A 21,950-nucleotide genomic window follows, 5' to 3' on the forward strand; every position below is an offset into this window, starting at 1 on the left:
CCTCATCTCCATCCCCATCTTCATCTCGATCATCCTCATCCTCATCTTCATCCCCATCCCCATCCCCATCCCCATCCCCATCCCCATCCCCATCCCCATCCCCATCCCCATCCTGGGTTCTACTGGGAGCCCCTAACACATCCCACATGAGCAAAATAAAGTGTTGGTGATACCTTCACCCAACCAGCAGAGGTCCCAGCTGGGTTAAATCAACCACAGATTAATTAAAAAGGGATATTTTTTCCCCAACCCAAGCCCAGCCAGAGCACCCAGTCCCTGTTCGTGTATCAGTTGGGTGCTAAACCCAGCGGACGTTGGGTGTTGGAGAGGAACCCGCACCTCTGAGAGCATCTGGAGGTGGGCAGGGGGCTTGCCCCTGCACTTTGACCCCTTTTAATCCCAAATTTCAGTGATTTGGGGGTGGATTCATCCATAGGAGGCTTGGTGGAAGGTAATCAGGTGGGAGGAGTGGATGGAAACAAGGGGAAGGACGAGGTTTTGGAGATGGCATCAAGAGGGTCTTCAGGAGTTGGGTTGGATATGGTGGCAATTGGGTGAGGGTGGGGTTCATCCCCCTAAAAAATTAAAAAACAACATCACTTTGGGGTAGTTTTGATGGGACATCGAGGTCCCCACCAGGCTCCTGATCAACCCTAAGCTCAATTTTTTGCATTTTTTTTCACTTTTTCTTGGCATTTTTTTTATCCAGCGATGGCGATGGGCAGGATGTGGTGGCTCCCAGCCTGGCTGTCCCTGATGTGTGGTGAGTGATGATATGACCTTGTTCATCCAAAAAATGTCATTTTTCTGGGGATGGGGCTTGTTTTGGGGGGAAATCGGTGCATTTCTGTGGTAAGAAATCCTTATTCCCCCTTTTTTTGGGAAAAAAAAAACACTGTTTGTTGGTGTTTTTTCTTTTTTTCTTCAGCAAAACTCTTTATTTTGTGTCTTCATCAGCAAAAATCCCTTATCACCTATTTATTCATTTTTTAAAAAACAAAACTACCCTTATTATCTGCTCCTTTTTTCCAAGAATAATCTTTACTCCCTATTTTTTAGGAAAAAAAAAGTCCTTATCACCTGTCTTTCTCTTTTTTTTTCCAAAAAACCCTTATCACCTGTTTTTTTCCACAATAAATAAATAAATAAATAAGCTGTCATCACCTGTGATTTTTTTTTTTAAACTAAGAGCCCTTATAATATGTTTTTTACTAGGAAAAAAAACCTTAACATCCTATTTTTCACTAAACAGCATGATCATATTTTGGGTAAAAAGCCCTTGTTTCCCTAATTTTTATTTTTTTAAGAAATAAGTTTTATTCCCTGTTTTGTGTTTCAGTTGTTGGAAAACACCTATTATTATCGATTTAGTGGTTTGGATTTTGTTTATTTGTTTGTGTGTTTTTCAGAAAAAAAAAGTCTTTGTTACCTGTTTGTCTTCATAAGGAAAAAAAAATCTAATACCTGATTATTTTTTTTAAGGAGAAAAATGCCCTATAAACTCTTTTTTTTTTTTTTTTAACCACAACACCTTATAACCTGCTTTTTTTTTTTTTTCAGAGCATTCCCCTATCACTTGTCCCATTTTTCAGAATGAAAGAAGTTTTTTTTACTATTTGAATTCTTTTTTGTTTAGAAAAATGCCCTAAATTCCTTTCTCCCACCCAACAGCCCTTTTTACTTCTTTGGTTTGCATTAAAAAATAAAAAATCAATAAAAAACTTATTCCCTGGGATTTCTCTTTCTTGGTTTAAAAATGTCCTGTTTACCTCTTTATTCTATTAAAAAAAAGTGTTTTTTCCTCCTTTTCTTTTCCAGAAAAAAAAAATATATAAAATATATATATATATATTACTATTTATTTGGAGGGGGAAAGGTCAGGAAAAAAAACGTGTTACTTTTCACCTAAAAGCCCCTTAAAGCCTGTTTGATTTTCATCAAAAACCATTTTTTTTTTTTTCTCAGCTAAAAGGTCTTTTTGCTGTAAAAAGATCCTTTTCACCTATTTGGGGGGGGAAATAGCTATTACTAACTGTGTTAATAGGAATTTCTATGGCAAGTTTATGCTGACAATTTTTATTTTTGTTTTTCTTGTGCTTCCCCCTTGACTTTTCTGCTGCAATCACTGTATTCAGACAGACCTTATCCTCCTTGCCCTGAACTTTTTACTTCAGTTCTCTTGAGCAAAATGCTGCTATTCTTCATATTTTGGTTCTCAGGACTTTGCGCTATAATTTATGTGGAAAAACCCATTTACTGCATGTTTTAAAAACTATGAGGAAAAATAAAGACAAAAATAAACCTCAAAGCTTTCTACTGCAATTTCTGCATCAAAAGCGTTTGGTTTTTTAGTTTTTCTGAACTTCCTAACTGTATATTTCTGCAACAACAACAACAAAAAACTTAATTTCCTACTTCCCAACTTTTGGAAATTTCATTTGCCCCAAATTTCAGAAATTTCAGTTGCAATTTCTGCAACAACAACAAAAACATTTATTTCCTATTTTTCATTTTTCAGAACTTTCTCCTGCAAGATTCTACTGGGGGAAAAATACTTTTTTTTTTTTCCCCCAGAAATTTCTATTGCAATTTCTGAGGCTGAAAAGCCTTCTTTAGTATTTTTCAGAACCTTCTACCTCAATTTCTGCAGCTGAAAAGACTTCTTTTCCTGGTTTTGGGTGTTTGGGTTCTTTTTGTTGTTTTCTTGGTTGTCTTTTTTTTTTTTCAGAGTTCCTACTGCAAGTTTCTGCAACAACAAAAAAAAAGGTTTAATTCAGGATTTTTTCTGCATAATTCTCTACTATAATTTCTGCAGCCAAACCCACCCTTTTCCCCCGTTTTTTTCCAGGCCTTTCAACCGCAACTTTTCGTGGCAAGGAATTCTTTGTCGCCTTTCCGCAGAACAACCAGGAAGCCACCCGCCCCGACATCAAGCTCCTCTTCACCGCCTACTTCGACTCCACCCAAGTGACGGTGACAACGAACGATGACACCTTCAGCAACACCGTCACCCTCAGGAAAGACCAGACGGTTTCCTTCCACGTCCCCAGTACCCTAGAGCTCGTCAGGAGCCGGATTTCACAAAAAAGCATCTTGATCAAGTCCACCAAGGACATCTCCGTGGTCTTCACCAGCTCCAAGCCCTACAGCATTGGTGCCACCGCTGTTTTGCCCGTCGAAAAGCTGGGCACTGAGTACTACGTGGTGACGCCAGATGACAGCTCAAAAGAGGGCTTGAAAGAATTCGTGGTGGTGGCTGGGAAGACCACGACCTTCGTCTCCATCACCTTCAAGGGCAGTGTTTATTTCAGGGGGACGACTTACTCCACCGGCTCATTTCTCCGCGTCTCCTTGGACCCGTACCAGAGCTTGCAGCTGCAAAGCGACGACGATCTGTCGGGCACCAAGATCACGTCAGACAACGTCGTGGCCGTCCTCAGCGGACACACCTGTGTGAAGATACGCACAGACTGTGACTACGTGGTGGAGCAGCTCCTGCCAGTCACTGCGTGGGGGAACACCTACATCGTCCCCCCCAACCCGCTGCAGAAGGTCTATGATTATGTCTATGTTGTGGCGGCTGAGAGAACCTCCATTTCCTACCACTTGGATCATTCAGCTTCCAGAAAGGACATCTTGGCCGGCGAGGTCTACAAATTTGAGACGAGTCAAAATTCACCATTCTACGTGAGCTCTTCAGCTGCAATTCAGGTGGTTTTCTTCTTCACCGGTGCCAGAAAAGGCTCACTGAGGCAAGACCCTTTCCTACTCAACATCCCACCCATCGTCAGCTATTGCCCGTCCTACTGGGTCAACAGCCTGAATGACTACAAGAACTACGCGCTCATCATCGCCAGGAACACGGACACACACTACATCACCGTCAACCAGCAGACATTGAAGAGCTCGTGGCAAGAAGTTCCCGGCTCGGACTTCTCCTGGACCATGCTCAGCATCAGCAAGACATCTGAGATCCAGAGCGCCGAGCACCACCCTGCAACCTTTGGGCTACTGGTCTTTGGCTTCCGCAGTTACAGAGGCTTTGGCTTCACTGGCCTTTGTGCCGTGTGTAAGTAGGGCTCAACACGTGGTTATGTGGCCGTGAGATGGTGGCTTCTTGCTCTGTGGAACCACAGAGTGGTTGAGGTTGACCTCTGGAGGCCAACTGGTCCAACCCATGCTCAAGCAGGTCACCCAAAATCGCGTCCAGCTGGCTGTTGAAGATCCTCCAAGGAGGAGACTCCACCACCTTACTGGGTCAGAGCCAGTGCTCCATGACCTGCACAATGATGTTCTTCCTGATATTCACCTGGAACCCGTTGTGTTCCTGTGCCTGGGGGATGCTCTGTCCCATCATCCAGGTGTAATGATTCATATCTTCATTAATATGATTAATATCTTCATATTAATATGAAGATATTCATATTATTCATAAATATAATATTCATATTATTCGTATATATCTTCATATGAATATGAAGATATTAAACAGGAGTGGACCTGGTATTAACCCTTGGGGTATTCCACTAATTACTGGCCTCCAACCTACTGACCCTTCCGTGCTTTGTTCCTGCCGTTGTACCTTGCAGACCACTGGCTTTTCTCATGGATGCTTCTGCTTTTCCTTATCATCTATTTTCTTTCTCAGCAACTTATTCCACGCTTTCCTGTGCCGACATCGTCTGCAATGAGCAGGAGAGGTGCAAGATGGTGGAAGGAGTGCCCACGTGCATCCAGGAAACATTCTCAACCTGCTGGGCCACCGGCGATCCCCACTACCTTACCTTTGACGGGAAAACCTTTGATTTCATGGGAACGTGCACCTACACCATGACCAAGAGCTGCGATGAAGACCCGGACCTGCCTGTCTTCAGCGTCGAGGCCAAAAATGAGCACAGGGGTAACCCAAAAGTCTCCTACGTCGGTGTCGTGATCGTCCACGTCTACAACATTACCATTACTGTGGTCAGGTCCGAGGACGGGTTTGTGAGGGTACGTATGGAAAAAATTAAGAAATTCAAAGAAATATCTTGGTGTTTCACTAGAATAACATATTTCCTGTGTGTGAATAGGTGATGCTACCATGCGGGCATTTCTTGCGTGGCAGGAAAATTGCCTTTGCCGCCTTGGCCCCAGGGTGGGTGGAACCAATGTCATTTTCACATCTTTTGAAGGAAAAGGTGTTGCCTTGATCCCACCTGGGTTTTGTTGTCCTTGGCTGATCATCAAATTTCTGCACAAGGAGAGGAGAAAATTGGGGATGGTGAAGTGGAGGGGAAATGCTCTTTTTTCATATTTTTTGCTGAATTTGAGGCTCACAACTTGCAAGAAAACACCTCAAAATTCAACATATCTCATTTCTCACCTTGCATCTGATTTATTTCCCTTCCAGGTGAACAACCACTACTCCCGCCTCCCCATCTCCCTCGCCCAAGGGAAGCTCCAGCTGCAGCAGAAGGGCAGGTCCGTCCTGATTAAAACCGACTTCCTGCTGAAGGTCCTGTATGACTGGGATGACCACTTGGTGGTGAAGATCCCCAGCGTGCTGGCCAACAAAGTGTGCGGGATGTGTGGCAACAGCAACGGCAACCCCCAAGACGATGTTCTCCTGCCCACCGGGGAAGCAGCGCAGAACACCGTGGATCTGGGCCAGGGCTGGAAGGTGTTTGATGAGAGCAGCCTCTGCTTCGACAGCTGCATCGGCGACTGCAAGCAGTGCCCACGGGATGAGGCGAAGAAGTACAAGGTGGAGGGATTGTGCGCGTTGCTCAGCCAAAGCCCGGGGCCCTTCCAGCGCTGCCACGCTGCCATCAACCCCAAGAACTACCTGAACAACTGCGTCTACGACCTCTGTGTCAACGACGGGCTCCATACCATGCTGTGCCAAGCCCTGAAAGCCTATGCAGATGACTGCCGGGAAGAGGGAATCATTGTTGATGACTGGAGGACGCCAGCGCATTGTCGTGAGTAGCTCCTGGTTGGCAGAAAATCCTCCCTTTGGGCGAGCAAGGTGCCATGGTGCTGATTAGGGTGGGCGGAATTAAGGTGAGATGGGGTGGGAATGGGCAGAGAATGGGTATGAAAGGGAAATTGCACCAGTGGGGATGGTTGACCCTCTGAAGTGGCTCACTTTGAATTAGGCTGCACAAAATTGTGCCTGAAAAAGCTGTGAGTTCCATGAAAAGAGGGCTAGAAAAAGTTATTAAGGCAAGTCCCCATAGAGGCTCCCAGAAGACCATGCAGAAAGCCCATAAAGTCCACGGGGGCTCCAGGAAGCCCACGGGAGGCTACCAAAAGTCCATGTAGATACTCTTAGCATTCTGCTTCACTTCCTTACTGCCAAGGAGCAACTCCCCCCATTGCAACCGTGGTGTCCTGTCCCTTCAACAGCTCTGTCCTGCCCGGAGAACAGCAACTACAGGTCTTGCGGCAGCGCCTGCCCTGCTACCTGCAACAATGCTGCAATGCCGGCCGACTGTGGTGCCTCAACCTGCGTGGAGACCTGCGAGTGCCAGGAGGGCTTCGTGTTGGATGCTGGCAAGTGCATCCCCCAGGCCGAGTGTGGCTGCATCTTCGAGGGCCGCCTGCACGGCCTCGGCGAGGAGTTTTGGGGTGACAGCACCTGCACGAAACGTTGCGTTTGCGACGCGGCCACGCGGACGGCCGTATGCCACAAGGCCAGCTGCCATGCCCAGGAAGAGTGCCGGGTGGAGCAGGGCATCCAGGATTGCTACCCCACGAGCTATGGGAACTGCACGGCGTATGGCACCACTCACTACAAGGACTTTGATGGCGGGAGGTTCATCTTCCAGGGCACGTGCGTCTACCAGTTCACCGGGTTGTGCAAGAAGAGCCAAGACCTGGTGGATTTCCAGGTGCTGGTGCAGAACGGCCACCAGGACGGCCAACTTCTGTCCTCCATCGCTCTCGTGAAGATCAAAGTCTATGGGAAAAGCATTGTGATCAGCCAGAAGGACCCCAACAAAATCACTGTGAGTTTAACAAACTTTATCCTATTTCTACATTCACTTCCTGCTCCTCATCCCAGCCTCCTTTTCCCATTTTTACTCTTCCACCTTCATGCCTCATTTTTTCCCCCCATATTGGATAATGCTGAATATTCTTCTCCAACCATGCTGCTGATATCCAGAGCTACCATGTCTGCTTGCCCTGCATTAATCAAGATTTAATTGCCTAAATATTAGGCCTTCATTGAAAGGTCTTCACCTGAATCAGGAGGTCAGTATGCGATAAGCCAAGGCACTGTTTATCTCAGAGATGGTGGGCATCTCTGTTTGGGGCAGATGATTAAATCTGAAAAGTCTTCTAAATTACTTGAGTGCTTTAGATGGAGACCAAATTGCAGGCATCTGAGGTGGCATGAAAACACAATTTGTCTTTACAGATGGATATAGATTTTTTTAAATTTTTTATTTATTTTTTTTGCTTTTGCCCCCAGGTCAACAACCAATTGGCCAACTTACCATACCACCACAAGAGGAAGATCTCGATCTACAGAGGTGGGCAGGATGCGGTGGTGGAGACCGACTTCGGCCTCACTGTCACCTACGACTGGCAGAGCCAAATCACCGTGGTGGTGCCTGGCACTTATGCGGATGCCCTGTGTGGCCTCTGCGGGAACTACAACGGGGACACGAGTGACGACATGATGATGAAGAACGGTCAAACGACACTAAATCCCAATGACCTCGGGCAGAGCTGGAAGGTGACTGATGTCCCAGGTTGCATGGAGCTGTCGCAGGAGCGATGCCCCACCCTGACAGAGGCCATGAGGCAGCAGGAGGTCGCAGAGAAGGGTTGTGGGCTCATCTCGAAAGTGGACGGGCCCTTCACAGCCTGCCATGCTCTGGTGGACCCCTTCAAATATGTCCAAAACTGCGTGCACGATTTTTGCCTCTTCCCAGACCAGGAAGCTGTGGTGTGCCAGCAGATCAGCCACTACGCCGCCACCTGTCAAGCTGCCGGCGTCACCATTGGGAGTTGGAGGACGGACGATTTCTGCAGTAAGCTGTGACAATTGGAGGGTTGTTTTGTTTTTTTTTTTGCTTCACAAAGGGTTGTGAGCATCAAAGGGAGCCCCAGTCCTGGGAAAAAACCTATATGGGGATGAACCAGAGGTCTCACTTGGTGTTTTATCCCACCCAAAGTCTAGCTTGGACCCATTGTCACTGTCTACAGCCAATGCACACCCTCATCCAGCTATGGTGGGCAAATGATTTGGTCCCAATAAGCACCAATTCTTGGCTAAAATGAGAGTCGAGGCTAATTGCCTGGGTTGCTTAGAGGTCAAATCTCTATAAAATGCACCAAAAATCTCTGTATTAAGGGAGAGGGACTGGTGTCGAAACTCAATTAGGAACCTAACGTGGTAGCAATTGTGTTGCTTGAGGGAATAATGGGGGAAAAAATGGACGGTTCAGGGGTTTAAAACACCACCTGAAAGGGTTGAGACCTCCCTTATGGACATCTCTTCCCTCATGTCCACAGCAAGCAAGAGATGAGATTTAACCATTGCAATTGGGTGAAAAAAGTCTGCTTCTGGCAAACCTTATCTCTGGGCCCAACTCTCTCCAGTTAGAGGAAACCTCTTGGATCTGGCCCGTAATTTCCTTGCTCCTAACGATCCCCCTTGTCTTGTGGCAGGTATTTCGTGTCCTGCAAACAGCCACTACGAGCTCTGCTCCCAGATCTGTAGCCAGATCTGCAGCAGCATTTACACCTCGGTGAAGTGCTCCAAGCACTGCAAGGAGGACTGCGTGTGCAACGAAGGCTTCGTGCTCAGTGGCGATGAGTGCGTCCCCATGGCCCAGTGCGGATGCCTCTACCAGGACTTCTACTACAAGCTGGGGGAGACTTTCCACCCCACCAAGCAGGAGAAATGCCAGTGCCAGGACAATGGCTCTGTGCTCTGCGAAGAAGTTCCTGACACCGATGAGACCAAATGCAAAGTTGTCGACGGTGTCACCCAGTGCCAATCTGCCGCCCTTGGGACCTGCGTGGTCACCGGTGACCGCAGCTATGTGTCCTTCGATGGGTTAGCCTTTGAAATCCCTGGCACCTGCTCCTACATCCTCACCGAGACTTGTGCTGGCGACGACAGCGTCAAGTCCTTTGTTGTGAAAATCGAGAAGGATGCCCGGCAGAAAAGGAAGGTCTCCACCATCCAAGCGTTGTCCGTTGAAGTCTACGGGCTCACATTGACCATGGCACAAGGCAAGACAGGAACAGTCATGGTAAGGAGGTAGTTGGTGGCCCAACATGGGTGCAAACATGCTGGTGACAAAGTCTACAGCCTAACATTGACTTTGGCATCAAGATAGAGGGGACACCCTGGTATAGTTGTGCTTCGTGCTCAGCCTCTTCTTGGTTGCAAGCTGGTGTCAAAGTCTACAGGCTGGTGTTGACTTTGCCATGAAGCAAGAACTGAATGGTCCAAGTAAGGCCATATTTTGGGGTACACCAATTTTGGGTGCGAACACAAGAGATTGAAACATTTTTCCTTGATGGAGAGAAGAACTTACATTTATGTCCAACAGAAAGCCATTTTCATCCCCACTTCCCCTTCCAGTTGCAAACTGGGAGCCATAAATTCATAAAAACATTGGTTGGAAGGTGCCTCCCCCAATGTTTTTTGCTCCTACCCCCGTGTCCTCCTCCCTGAGGCTCACCATGGGATTTCTCTCTCTGTCCCAGGTGGACTCAATATTCTACAACCTCCCGGCCATCCTGAGCGAGGGACGGGTCCAGGTGCACCAACATGGGATGGGCGTCCTTCTTCAGACCGACTTTGGCCTCATTGTACACTACGACCTCCTCCACCATGTGGTGGTCACAGCTCCCCAGAGCTACAAGGGCCACCTCTGTGGGCTCTGTGGCAACAACAACGGGCAACAAGATGATGATCATCTCCTCCCCGATGGCCACAACGCCCCCGATGTGACTGCCTTTGGCTCTGCCTGGAAAACACCTGAGGTGGCTTGCAGTGACGACTGCTCCAAAGATGACTGCCCGGTCTGCACAAAGGAGAAGGAGGAGGTCTTCCAGAAACCCAACTACTGTGGCATCCTCGTGGTCCCTGAGGGCCCCTTTTCCTCCTGCTACAATACCATCAGCCCAGCCCCGTATTACCAAGCCTGCATCCGTGACCTCTGCCTCACTGAAGGCAACACCAACGTCCTCTGCCAGAGCATCCAGAGCTACGTATCCACCTGCCAAGGTGCTGGCGTCACCATCGAGGCATGGAGGAAACCTTCCTTCTGCCGTAAGTGGGGGTCACAGGTGGGAAACTTCCTCCATGGTCCAGAATTCATGCCCTGTTGGGATGAACTGAAAAATAAATTCAGAGGGACAGCATCTTGGCCAAGTGTCTTGAGAGCTGAAGCACCATCAAAGCACGGGGTGATGCAAATGGTGGTGTTGGGGTGGAATGATGATAGTGGCATGAAAATACTGGGAAAAAACAATGTGATGGGGCGTGTTTTGAATGGTGCTTTGAGTAAGTGGGAATAGACTTTGCAATGCCAATAAGATGATTTTTAATTGGTATTGAGGGTGAAAGGAAAAAGCCAACACAAGCATCAATGGGGTGGATTTTGGTTCCCCTTGGGAACAAATAGGAAAAGCCAACACAAGCATCAAAGGGGTGGATTTTCACGAATGTTGGGGCTCCACCGTCTCCCTCGGGTGCAATTGTGGGCTGCCCAACCTTCAGTTTGGGGACAATCATCCTTTTCCTTCCAGCCTTGAGTTGCCCGGCCAACAGCAGCTACTCCCTGTGTGCCAACCTCTGCAGCAACAGCTGCGTGGGGCTCGTGGATGCCTCCAAATGCCCCAAAAAATGCACCGAAGGCTGCCGCTGCAACGAAGGGTACACCTTTGACGGGAACGCCTGTGTCCCCAAGGACAAATGTGGATGTTTTGTGGACGGGATATATTACAAGGTAGTCATGTCTTGAGGCTGGGGGACTTTGGGTTTTCTTAATCAATTTTATTTGGGTTTTATTCTTCCCACTTGTGTAGCAACCTAGAGCAAGCAAGGACCTTCAAAGGCAATGCGTGCATGACACAAAGAACCTTCCACAAAGAAAAACACAATCTTCCATCTGCCAAGTAATTCTGCTCTTTGTTATGAAGAAAACTGAGGAATTTTCACGTCTTTTCATCACTTGGCATAAAAGTGCTAGCATAGCTGTGGATGCCTACAGATAGATGCAATGTTTTCCACAGCTGAAGGTGCTAAGTAATACATTTTTCCTTTAGGGAAGGTGAAAGAAGGCAGATAGCTTCTTGCTTTTTTGTCCCAAACTCCTTCCTGGCAACAAAAGCCAGACATCCTTCAGCAATTTTGCCTTCTGCAAGCTGCATATTTGCTCCGGTAGATCTCAATGCAGTTTTCCCCCTTTTTGAGCACATTAAGACCAAAAAAGAGCACACTTCCGTGTCTCAGATGACCTGATTTTTCTCTCTGCAGGAGAACGTGGAAGAAACATTAAGTTCTTGCACTTTCCACATTTTTCTAAATATCTTAATCACCCAAAATCAGCTCCTTTTGGAGCAAAAATAAATGGATAAATAGAACGGAGGTTTTTTTCCAAGACGGAGGCAATTTTTCTAATAATGGGTGGATTAAGGATCTGGTCCCTGGGTTTTATTTCCACATTTTTATGCATTTACACCTAATGGTTTGTGCTTCTCATCACAACATTTGCAACCTCTCGCCCTGCAGCCCCATGAGTCGGTCGTGAAGGAGAACTGCCAGTCGCGTTGCACGTGCATCCCTGGGAAGGGTTTGACCTGTGAGAGCCACGGATGCAGTGATGATGAAACCTGTGAAATTCGGGACGGGGTCTTGGGTTGCATCAACCAAAGTAAGGAAAAACGGAGTTGTATGAGCTGAGGGGAAAGGGATCTCTGAGCCAGAGAAGATCCTGGGGCTGGCTGGGATGTGTGGATGAAGGTGCAGGCTGAGGTGGGAACCCTACAGCAAGGGGAGATGGAGGACACAGATCCCATCTCAACACTGAGATGGTCAGGAAAGTGGTGGGAAGATTCTGGAGAAATAAAGGGCTTCAAGCCACCTCTTTGCTTTGGGTCCACCCAAATGTCCAATTCTAACCATGCTGGCACCTTCTTGAAGGGCAGGAGGGATCTTGGGTAAGGATGAACCCAATCGTGATGCTTTTCCTCATGAAATGGGGGGAGAGACAGCTGAAAAGGGGGGATTTGGGCTCAGGGGTGGATTATTGTGCTCTGATTTGCATCTCAGAGCTGCTGAGCCCCTCTTAAAGCCCAAGGGGGAGCAGAGGACGCTTGGTGGACCTCAAGGCCAGTGAAGACGCTTGGTCTGCGTGATGACATGGGATGTGCTCCTCACCAGAACATCCCCCATGGACATTTCTTCTCCTTCCAGACCCCTGCAAAGCCCTTCAGTGCCGGCCCAAGGAGACGTGCAAATTCGAGGATGGCCAGGCCAAGTGTGTCCCATCCCTGGTGGCCACCTGCTGGGGTTGGGGTGACCCCCACTACCACACCTTCGATGGGCACGATTTTGACTTCCAAGGCACCTGCACCTACACCATGGCTGAATCCTGTGGGAATGACTCCAAGTTGGTGCCCTTCAAGGTGGAGGCCAAGAACAACATCCGAGGCGGGGTGAAATCTGTCTCCTACATCAACTTGGCCAACATTGAGGTCTATGGCCAACAAATCTCCATCCATCAGAAGGAAGTGGGCAAAATTAGGGTGAGTTGGCTTAAAACAGGCAGGATTGGCCTTTCTCCATCTCCTTTCACACCTATCTCATCCCCACCTCTTTTCCCACCCATCTCTTCTTCCATCACGGCTAACATCTCCATGCATTCCATCAAGGCCACCGTCATTTTTGGCTGAATCTGTCAAGCCAAAATGTGAAGTTTTGAAATGTTGGGGTACAAGGGGAATGCGCTGCCTCACATGGGGCAATGTGGGGTGGTTTTCTGCCCCCTGGGAAGCCAAAAGGTGTGCAAGAAACCTCAAAGCACATGGGACACCTCCAGGAGGTTTGCAATAGCAGCTGGTGTGTGTAAATTGGGTAAGGCAAAGCCCAACAAAAGTAATTGCAAGTGGATGCAAAATAATTGCACGCCCCAGGAGCATGCAGATCCTTGCACCACGCTCACATGTAATGCTCCCCATCCCTAGGTGAACGGGGTGCTGACCCTGCTCCCGGTGAGCCTGGAGGACGGCAGGCTGGAGCTCTACCAGAGCGGGCTCACTGCTGTGCTGGAGACCAATTTTGGCCTCCGGGTGACATACGACTGGAACTGGTACCTGGTCGTCGAGCTCCCCAGCAGCTACTACAAGCACACCTGCGGCCTCTGTGGCAACTTCAACCTCAAGCCGGAGGACGACATCCCCCAGCAGAGCAGTGACCTCACCGCCTCCATCGTGGATTGGGCCAAGGGCTGGAAAGTCCCCGACGACGACCCGTTTTGCTGGGATTTCTGTGAAGGCGACTGCCCCGTGTGCGAGGAGGAGAAGAAGGAGCTGTATAGTGGCAACCAGTATTGTGGCCTGATCAAAAAAAGCTTCCAGGGACCCTTCAAGGCTTGCCACGATGTTGTCAAACCCAGAGATTTCTTCCGCAACTGCCTCTATGACGTGTGCATGAGCGATGGGGCAAAAAGCATCCTCTGCAAGGCACTGGAAGCTTATGCATCCACCTGCAAAAAGCAAGGGGCCGTGGTGCACGACTGGAGGACACCATCAGGCTGCTGTGAGCAATGGGCTTCCTCCTTGCCAATGTGGTTTTGCAAAATAGGGGGAATATCTGGCATGGGATGATGCATGCAAAGTGCTTGACGAGTTTGCGGGGGGGGGGGGGGGGGGGAATTATTTAGCTCTGGGGTGGTGTGTGCAAAATAATTGGTGCATTTGCAAAAGTTAGCCATCCAGGGAGGGTTGCATGCGAAGCATGCTCACACAGCAATATCAATCCTCAGGAGACCGCGTGCAAAGTAGTCAAGGTGCTTGCATGCTGCGTGCAGCATCCCTGAATGGGTATTGCACCATGCAAATGCAGTGAGCATTTTGCAATATCCTCAGGACACTGCATGCAAACTGCTCGTTGCATTTGCATGGAGCAATATCCTTCTGCAGGTTGCTGCATGCAGAGTGCTGCATGCATTTACATGGTGCAGTATCTGCAGGATGTTGCATGCAAAATGCTTGGTGCATTCGCAAGGTGCAATGTTCATCCTTGGGACGTTGCATGCAAAATGGTGCGCATAACACTTTGCAATGCATGCAACCCCGCTGCATTCCCACCCACTCCTCAGCTAATTGCCCCCTTCCTCCTGCAGCATTACCCTGCCCGGAAAACAGCCACTACGAAGCTTGTGGCAACGCCTGCCCGGCCACCTGCACCAACCGGGACGCACCCGCCTCTTGCACCCAGCCCTGCGTGGAGACCTGTGCTTGCAACCAGGGCTACGTCCTCAGCGGTGGCCAGTGCGTGGCAGTGGCCGACTGCGGTTGCACCCGCGACGGTCGCTACTACCAACCCGGCGAGGAGTTTTGGGACGACGAGACCTGCCATTCCCAGTGCAGGTGCGACCCAGGTTTGGGCATGGTGGTGTGCAAGGAGGCCAGCTGCAAGGCGGGCGAGCAGTGCACCGTGGTGAAGGGCGTGCGGCGGTGCGTGGCCAAGGGTCGCTCCGTCTGCGTGGCCACCGGGGACCCCCATTACACCACCTTCGACGGGCGCCGCTACGACTTCATGGGCACCTGTGTCTACCAGTTCGCTGCCCTCTGCTCCGAAGACCCCACCCTTGTCCCCTTCATGGTCACGGTGGAGAATAACAACCGGGGCAGCCGTGTGGTCTCTTACACCAAGGAGGTCATCTTGAAGGTCTACAACATGACCCTCAGCCTCAGCCAAGCAGACCCCCAGAAGCTCAAGGTAGGGGGGGGGAAGGCATCCAGTTGTAGCAAGGCATCTGGTTGGGTTGCAAGCTCCTTGCATGGCATCCAGGCAGTTTGCAGGCTCCTTGCGTGGGTTGCAAGGTCATAGAAATCCAACTAGACATCATACAAGCCTGTTGCATGGCATCCAGTTGGGTTGCAAGCTCATTGTATGGCATGTGGGTGAGTTGCGAGGGCGTCGGGAGGCATCCAGTTGGGTGCTGAGGGCGTCGGGAGGCATCCAGTTGGGTGCCGAGGGCGTTGGGAGACAACTGGCCATGGTTGCACAGTGTCCAATTGAATTGCAATGTCATCGTGAGACATCCAGGTGGATCTCAAGCTCGTTGCATGACATCTGGGTGGGCTGCACGCCCATCGCATGGCGTCCTGCTGCCCCTCCGCTCCCCTTCCAGGTCAACGGGATCCTGGTGGATCTGCCCTTCACCCACGGCAACCAGCTCCGCGCCTACATCAGCGGCGTCCACGGCTTCATCAAGACCGACTTCGATGTCATTGTCACCTTTGACTGGCACAGCTACGCCAGGGTCATCCTCCCCAGCACCTACTCGCGGTCCGTCTGCGGCCTCTGTGGCAACGCCGATGGAAACCCCGAGGACGACTTCGCTTTGCCCGACGGCAGCTCGGCCAGCGACGAAATCCAATTTGCCGACTCCTGGAAGGTGGCCGATGTCCCCGGATGCTCTGCCGGTTGCACCAAGGATTGCCAAGTTTGCACCGAAGCGGAGAAGCGCGCCTACCGCGGCGACAAGCACTGCGGGGTCCTGGTGAAGAAGCAAGGACCATTCGCCGCCTGTCACAGCACCATCGACCCGGCCCCCTACTTTGACGATTGCCTCTTTGACACTTGTTTCTACAAGGGGCACCAGGAAGCCATCTGCAGTGCCGTCAGTGCCTACGTCACCGCCTGCCAGAGCCAGGGGATTCGCGTCGAGCAGTGGCGCACGGCCGCCTTCTGCAGTACGTGGGGCTCGGTGCGGGGAGAGCCACTGGGGTTGCATTGGGGGGTTGCAAGGAGGCTTTTGGGGTGTGCATGCATGGAGGGGTTTGGGTTTGCATGGAGCAATTGGGGTGTGCATGCACGGAGGCGGTTGGGTTTGCATGCACAAAGGGATTTGGGGTCTACATGAAAAGCCTGGGGTTTGCATGCATGATTTGGGCTCACGTTTCTGCAGGATTTGGGAATTGCAGGAAGAAATTTGGGCTCACAATTCTGCAGGGTTTTAGAATTGCAGGAAGGGATTTGGGCTTGCATTTCTGGAGTGTTTGGGAATTGCAAGAAGGGATTTGGGCTCACACTTCTGGAGGGTTTTGGAATTGCAGGAAGGGATTTGGGATCGCATTTCTGCAGGGATTTGGAATTGCATGGAGGGATTTGGGCACAGACAGACGTAGGACCCTGCACCCATCTCGCCCCCCTGCAGGCCCCGTCTGCCCCCCGAACCAGCACTACGAGCTCTGCGGCTTGGCCTGCCCGGCCACGTGCCACGGCCAGGTGGAGGTTGAAGGCTGCGACGAATCGGCCCTGTGCACCGAGGGCTGCTTCTGCGACGCCGGCTTCCTGCAGAGTGGCGACCGCTGCGTCCCCCTGGCCCTCTGCGGCTGCTTGCACAACGGCCGCTACTACCAGCGGGGCGAGGAGTTTTTCTCCTGCCCGCGGTGCAGCGAGCGTTGCACCTGCAAAGAGAACGGGGAGGTTGAGTGCAAAGAGGCGAGCTGCGGCGAGGGAGAAACGTGCATGGTGCAGGACGGCGTGCAGGGCTGCTACCCCAGCACCTGCGGGCGCTGCGAGGTGCTGGGCGCCGCTTCTTTCCGCACCTTCGACGGGCACATGCTGCGTTTTGCTGGCTCCTGCACCTACACGCTGGCAGCGGCCGAAGCTGCCGGCCCCGAGGTGGAGCTGGTGCCCTTCATAGTGCGGGTGCAGAAGGACCACAGAGGGCCGGAGCCGCTCACCCAGCAGCTGCTGATCACCGTGCACGGCATCACCATCACCATGAGCCGGGGGAAGCAGTGGGAGGTGAAGGTGAGGGGCCAGGGTTGGTGCAAGGGGTCCTCGGTGTGCACGTGGCATGCGTGCACCCGAGGGTGCTGGTTTGGCTCCTGCACCCTGTCCTGATCGTGCATGCACCCAAAGGTGCTGCTTGGAGGTGGAGAACTCGTGCATCCTGTCCCCACTGTGCGTGCACCCGAGGATGCAGCTTGGGCTTGCAGTGCTCTTGCAGCCCTTTTCTGGGTGCAACCCCATTTCAGGCTGCAGAGCATCCACACCCCATTTTAAATGCAAACTCCCTTTTAAATGCAAACCTATTTTAAATGCAAACCCTATTTTACCTGCAACCCCATTTCAGGTTGCAGAAGACACAACCCCCACTTTATCTGCACCCCACCTTTACCTGCAACCCCATTTCAAGTTGCAGAACCCCCAAACCCCTTCATTCCTCGGGGTGCCCACCCTGACACCCCCTTTTCCCCCCCCCCCCCGCAGGTGGACGGCGAGCGGCACCTCCTGCCCCTGACACTGGTGGGGGGCGCGGTGACGGTGACGCAGGAGGGCGCCCACCAGGTGCTGCGGGCGCATGGGGGCCTCAAGCTGCTCTACGACAGCATCTCCTACGTGCTGCTCACCCTCCCCGCTTCCTACCAGCACCACACCGGTGGCCTCTGCGGCAACTTCGACGGCGACGCTGCCAACGACGCCGCCAGCCCGGAGCAGCTGGGGAACAGCTGGGGCATCCCCGTCAGGGGTTGCACGCACGGCTCGCAGCTGGAGCCCTGTCCCCAAAGCAAACCCGAGCTCTGCGGGTTGCTGGAGGACAAGACAGGGCCTTTCGGGGGGTGCCACAAGGTGGTGGCGCCCTGGGAGCACGCGGCGAGCTGCGCGCAGGAAGGGTGCGGCAAGGCGGAAGGCGCGGAGCTGTGCAGGATCTTGCAGGCCTATGCTGCCGCCTGCCAGGCCGCCGGCGGGGAGCTGCAGGAGTGGAGGGAAGCAGCCAAGTGCCGTGAGTGGGCGGAGGGGAGGCTGCAGGAGGCGGTTCTGCAAGGGGGGAGCCGTTGCATGCAGCAACAGTTTAGTTCCGTGGTTTGCACGTGATTGCATGCACTTTTTCTGCAGAGTTTGCGCGCAGTTGCATGTACCAGTTTTGCAGAGTTTGCACATGGCTGCATGCAGTGGTACTTGCATTTCTGAGTGCCAGCAGTTGCATGCACCAGCAGTTTAGTTCCATGGTTTGCACGCAGCTGTGTGCAACAGTTCTGCAGAGTTTGTGCACAGTTGTTTGCAGACGTGCTTGCATTTTTCTAAGAATGTGAGCAGCTGCATGCAGCAGCAGTTTAGTTCCCTGTTTTGCACATGGTTACATGCACCAGTTCTGCAGAGTTTGCAAGAATGAAATCACTTGCATGCAGCAGTTTAGTACTGCAGAGTTTGCAAGCAGTTGCATGCAGCAGTGACTGCATTTTTGCAAGAGTGGAAGCCGTTGCAGGGGTTCCTGTTTGCATGCAGCAATGTCAAATGTCTGCAGGTGAGAAAGTGTTTGCATGCAGCAATGTAAATTTACTTTTGCTGGTTTTTGCATGGGGAAAGCGGTCACATGCAATTTTAAATCCCTACGAGCGGTTGAGCAGTTGCATGCAGCAGTTCTTTAGGCCTGCAAACTTTTGCAAGGGGGAGGGGGAAGTGGTTGCATCAACATTTGTTGGTATTTAGAAAAATTTGCAAAGAGAAAACGTCTTGCATGGAATTTGGGGGAAGCTTTTGCTAGGGAGAAGCAGTCCACATGCAGCCCCATCTTTTGGACACTATTCTTGCAGCAACTTTTGCAACACACTTGGGTATTTTTGTGAGGAGAGAAGGAGAAAATAAGCGAGAAATAGCAAACTTGGTGCTTTTCTTTCTGTTTTTCCGTCCACCAGCGCTCTCCTGCCCTCCCGACAGCCACTACGAGCTCTGTGCCCGCACTTGTGACCAGACGTGCGCCAGCCTCTCCACCGGCAGCAGCTGCACCACCAACAAGTGCTTCGAGGGCTGCCAGTGCGATGAGGGTTTCGTCTTCAACGGGGGCGAGTGCGTCCCCATGGAGTCCTGCGGGTGCATGCACCGCGGCCGCTTCTTTGAGGTGGGTGCTGCTGGGTGCTTGCACAGGTGGCTTTGCACCATTACACGTGCTGAGGGTGTTTGCATCCTTGCAAAGTGACTGTTGCAGAATTGCATACCCAATGGGTGCTTGCATTTTGCAGGGGCAGCTTTGCACCATTGCACACGCTGTGGGTGTTTGCATCCTTTGCAAGGCAGAACCCTATTACATGCTGTGTTTCTTTCATTTTCTCTGCAACCTTTGGAAGACAGAACCCTGTTGCATGCAGCTTTTTTCCCTTTTTCCCTTTTTGCACCCTTTGCAAGGGAAAAAAATTGCTTGCATGCACCTTTCTCCTATTTTTGCACTCTTTGCAAGGTAGAGCCCCATTGCATACTGCATTTCTTTCCCTTTCTTTGCAACCTTTGCAAGGCAGAACCCTGTTGCATGCAGCTTTTTTCCCTTTTTGCAACCTTTGCAAGAGGAAAAACTGCTTGCATGCATCTTTCTCCCACTTTTACACCCTTAGCAAGGCAGAACCCCGCTGCACGCTGCATTTTTAATCCCCCCAAAGGATTCTACCACCCTAACCACCCCTCTCCCACCCCGCAGATCGCCGAGACCATCCTCTCCGCCGACTGCAGCGAGAGCTGCACGTGCCGGGCGGCGGGCGGCATGCTGTGCCAGCCAGCCGGCTGCCCCTTTGGCCAAGTCTGTGGCATGCGCAACGGCATCCGTGGGTGTGTGGAGCAGCCTGGCCGCTGCACCCTGGTCCCTGCCACCCGCTTCGCCTCCTTTGATGGTGCCACCGGTGCAACCATGGCCACTGGCAACTACGTGGTGACCTCTCTTTGCAACCCCGGCCATCCCCACTGGTTCCGGCTCTTGGCTGATGTCAGGGAGGATGAGGACCGGCCGGTCGTGGTGGCCCTCCACTTCTTCGGTGGCTCGTCTTTCGTCACCATCAAGAGGGACAAGAAGATTTGGGTAGGTTGAATCCACCCCAAAAATCCCCCGGTGTCAGCCCGGCGCTTCGTTGGAACCAAATTTGGTGGGTTTTCCATCAATATTTTGCAAGGGCCACCGGCTTTGTGCAAGGCTTCAGCCCACCATCATCAGGAGGTCTTCATCCTTCAGCTCATCCCTTCATTTTAACCCAAATTTCCTTCTTTCCACTCCTTTATCCCAGAAGAAACACCCATGGGTGCCATCCTTCATCCCACCATCATCACAAGATGGCCATGCATTGGTCTGTCCCTCCATTTTAACCAAAATAATCTTTTTTCATTGGTTTATTGCAAGAGAAGGACACCTATGTGTTGTGCTTCATCCCACCATCATCATGGGATTGCCATGCAGCAGTACTACCCTTCATTTTTACCAAAATCACCTTCTTTCCTCCAATTTATTCAAGAGGAAACACCCATGGGTGCCATCCTTCATCACAAGATGTCCATGCATTGGTTTGTCTCTCCATTTTAACCAAATCAATGTCTTTTTCCACCAATATTGCAAGAGAAGGACCGCCATGTGTTGCCCTTCATCCCACTACCAAGAGATGTCCACGCAGCTGCCCAACCCTTTATATGGACCAAAAATGCCTTTTTTTCCACCAATTTGGGGGGTCCTGGCCTCCATCCTGGCCAAAATCTCCAACCAGTTGACCACCTACGACGCCGACAACACCACACGACTCAACTAAAAGCCCTCAAATTGAGGGATTTCACCCTATTTTATGCTCCCCCACTATAATAGAGTGGAAGAACCAATTCCCCATCTATTTCTTCCCAAATTTGGAGGCCAACTGGTCGCCTACAAGGCCAAGAACACCACATAGCTTAACCAAAAACCCTCCAATTGAGGGATTTCACCCTATTTTAGGCTCCTCAAGAATGGTGGGGAAGGAAAACCAATTCCCCGTCTATTTCTCCCCCAAATTTGAGGCTAACTCATTGAGGTGTTGTGTTCTACCCGCTTCTCTCTCCTTCAGGTCAACGGGGTCCCGGCCTCCATCCCAGCTGAAATCTCCAACCAGCTGACCGTCTACGAGGCCGAGAACACCGTGTGGCTCTCCCAAAAATCCGTCGTCCTCATCGGCCTCAGCCCCGCCGGTGAGGTGACAGTGACGGTCCCCAAGGAGCTGACCAAGCTCCTCTGCGGCCTGTGTGGCAACTACGACGCCGATGCGGCCAACGACCTCCGGGGCCCTGACGGGGGTTTGGTGGGCAACATGGCGGCGGCGATGAAGGCCTGGAGAGCACCTGACTTCACCTATGTGAGCGTCCCTGAGCGGTGACAGCGCGGGGAGTCTTTTTTGGGGGTGATTCGGGGGGATATTTGTAGTGTTTTGCGGCCTGGTTGTGGCCTTGTAGGCAGCAGTGCCGCCATCTTGGAGAAGCGTCCATCAGTTGGTCAAAAACTTTCAGATTAACCAAAGTTGTCCTTTTTTCTACAAATTTTTTGTAGAAGGAAGTAGCAACATGAGTTGTCCTTCATCCCACCATCAGCCCAAGCCTTCAGACTAACCAAAATTGCCTTTTCTCCCCCAGTTTGCTGCAAGGGAAGTCCCCACAGCTGCCATCCTCCACACCGCTATCACCAAAAGATATCCATATGAAATTAAGCAAAATTGTCTTTTTTTTTTTTCCACCATTTTCATGCAAGGGAAGCACCCAGGTGGGCTGCCATCACCAAGAGGTGCCAACCCCTTCATTTTAACCAAAATTCTTTGGTTTTCCCCCAGTTTCACACAAGGCAGATCTCCATGGGTGTTGTCAGCAGCCCGCTGTTCATCAGCCCATCCCTTCAGATTTACCAAAATCACCTTTTTTCCACCAGTTTCACACAAAAAGAGGCAGTTGTCATTCATCTTACTAACAGTAGTAGGTCCTCACC

At 51.1% G+C, this 21,950-nt stretch overlaps 1 protein-coding gene across 1 annotated transcript; it reads left to right on the forward strand.

Moving 5' to 3' along the window:
• The first annotated feature begins 711 nt into the window (after positions 1 to 711).
• Positions 712 to 21,351, forward strand: LOC126913721 (IgGFc-binding protein-like). Its single transcript, XM_050716809.1, has 19 exons — positions 712 to 763; positions 2,849 to 4,069; positions 4,649 to 4,992; positions 5,393 to 5,963; positions 6,391 to 6,992; positions 7,460 to 8,024; positions 8,665 to 9,254; positions 9,715 to 10,282; positions 10,762 to 10,961; positions 11,747 to 11,888; positions 12,431 to 12,762; positions 13,201 to 13,774; positions 14,361 to 14,959; positions 15,375 to 15,939; positions 16,404 to 17,005; positions 17,468 to 17,981; positions 18,895 to 19,097; positions 19,668 to 20,042; positions 21,046 to 21,351. Exons 1-19 carry the CDS (start codon positions 712 to 714, stop codon positions 21,349 to 21,351), a joined length of 8,925 nt encoding a protein of 2,974 aa, XP_050572766.1.
• Positions 21,352 to 21,950: the final 599 nt, after the last annotated feature.

Source organism: Cygnus atratus, unplaced genomic scaffold (assembly GCF_013377495.2).
Source record: "Cygnus atratus isolate AKBS03 ecotype Queensland, Australia unplaced genomic scaffold, CAtr_DNAZoo_HiC_assembly HiC_scaffold_40, whole genome shotgun sequence".
NCBI lineage: Eukaryota > Metazoa > Chordata > Aves > Anseriformes > Anatidae > Cygnus > Cygnus atratus.

Bases quoted from the DNA above. Each gene is read 5' to 3' on its own strand.
- LOC126913721 (XM_050716809.1), top strand. From the start codon at position 712: ATGGCGATGGGCAGGATGTGGTGGCTCCCAGCCTGGCTGTCCCTGATG. The intron at 12,763-13,200 runs GTGAGTTGGCTT...CCCCATCCCTAG, and splicing joins AGGAAGTGGGCAAAATTAGG to GTGAACGGGGTGCTGACCCT. The intron at 20,043-21,045 runs GTAGGTTGAATC...TCTCTCCTTCAG, and splicing joins AGAGGGACAAGAAGATTTGG to GTCAACGGGGTCCCGGCCTC.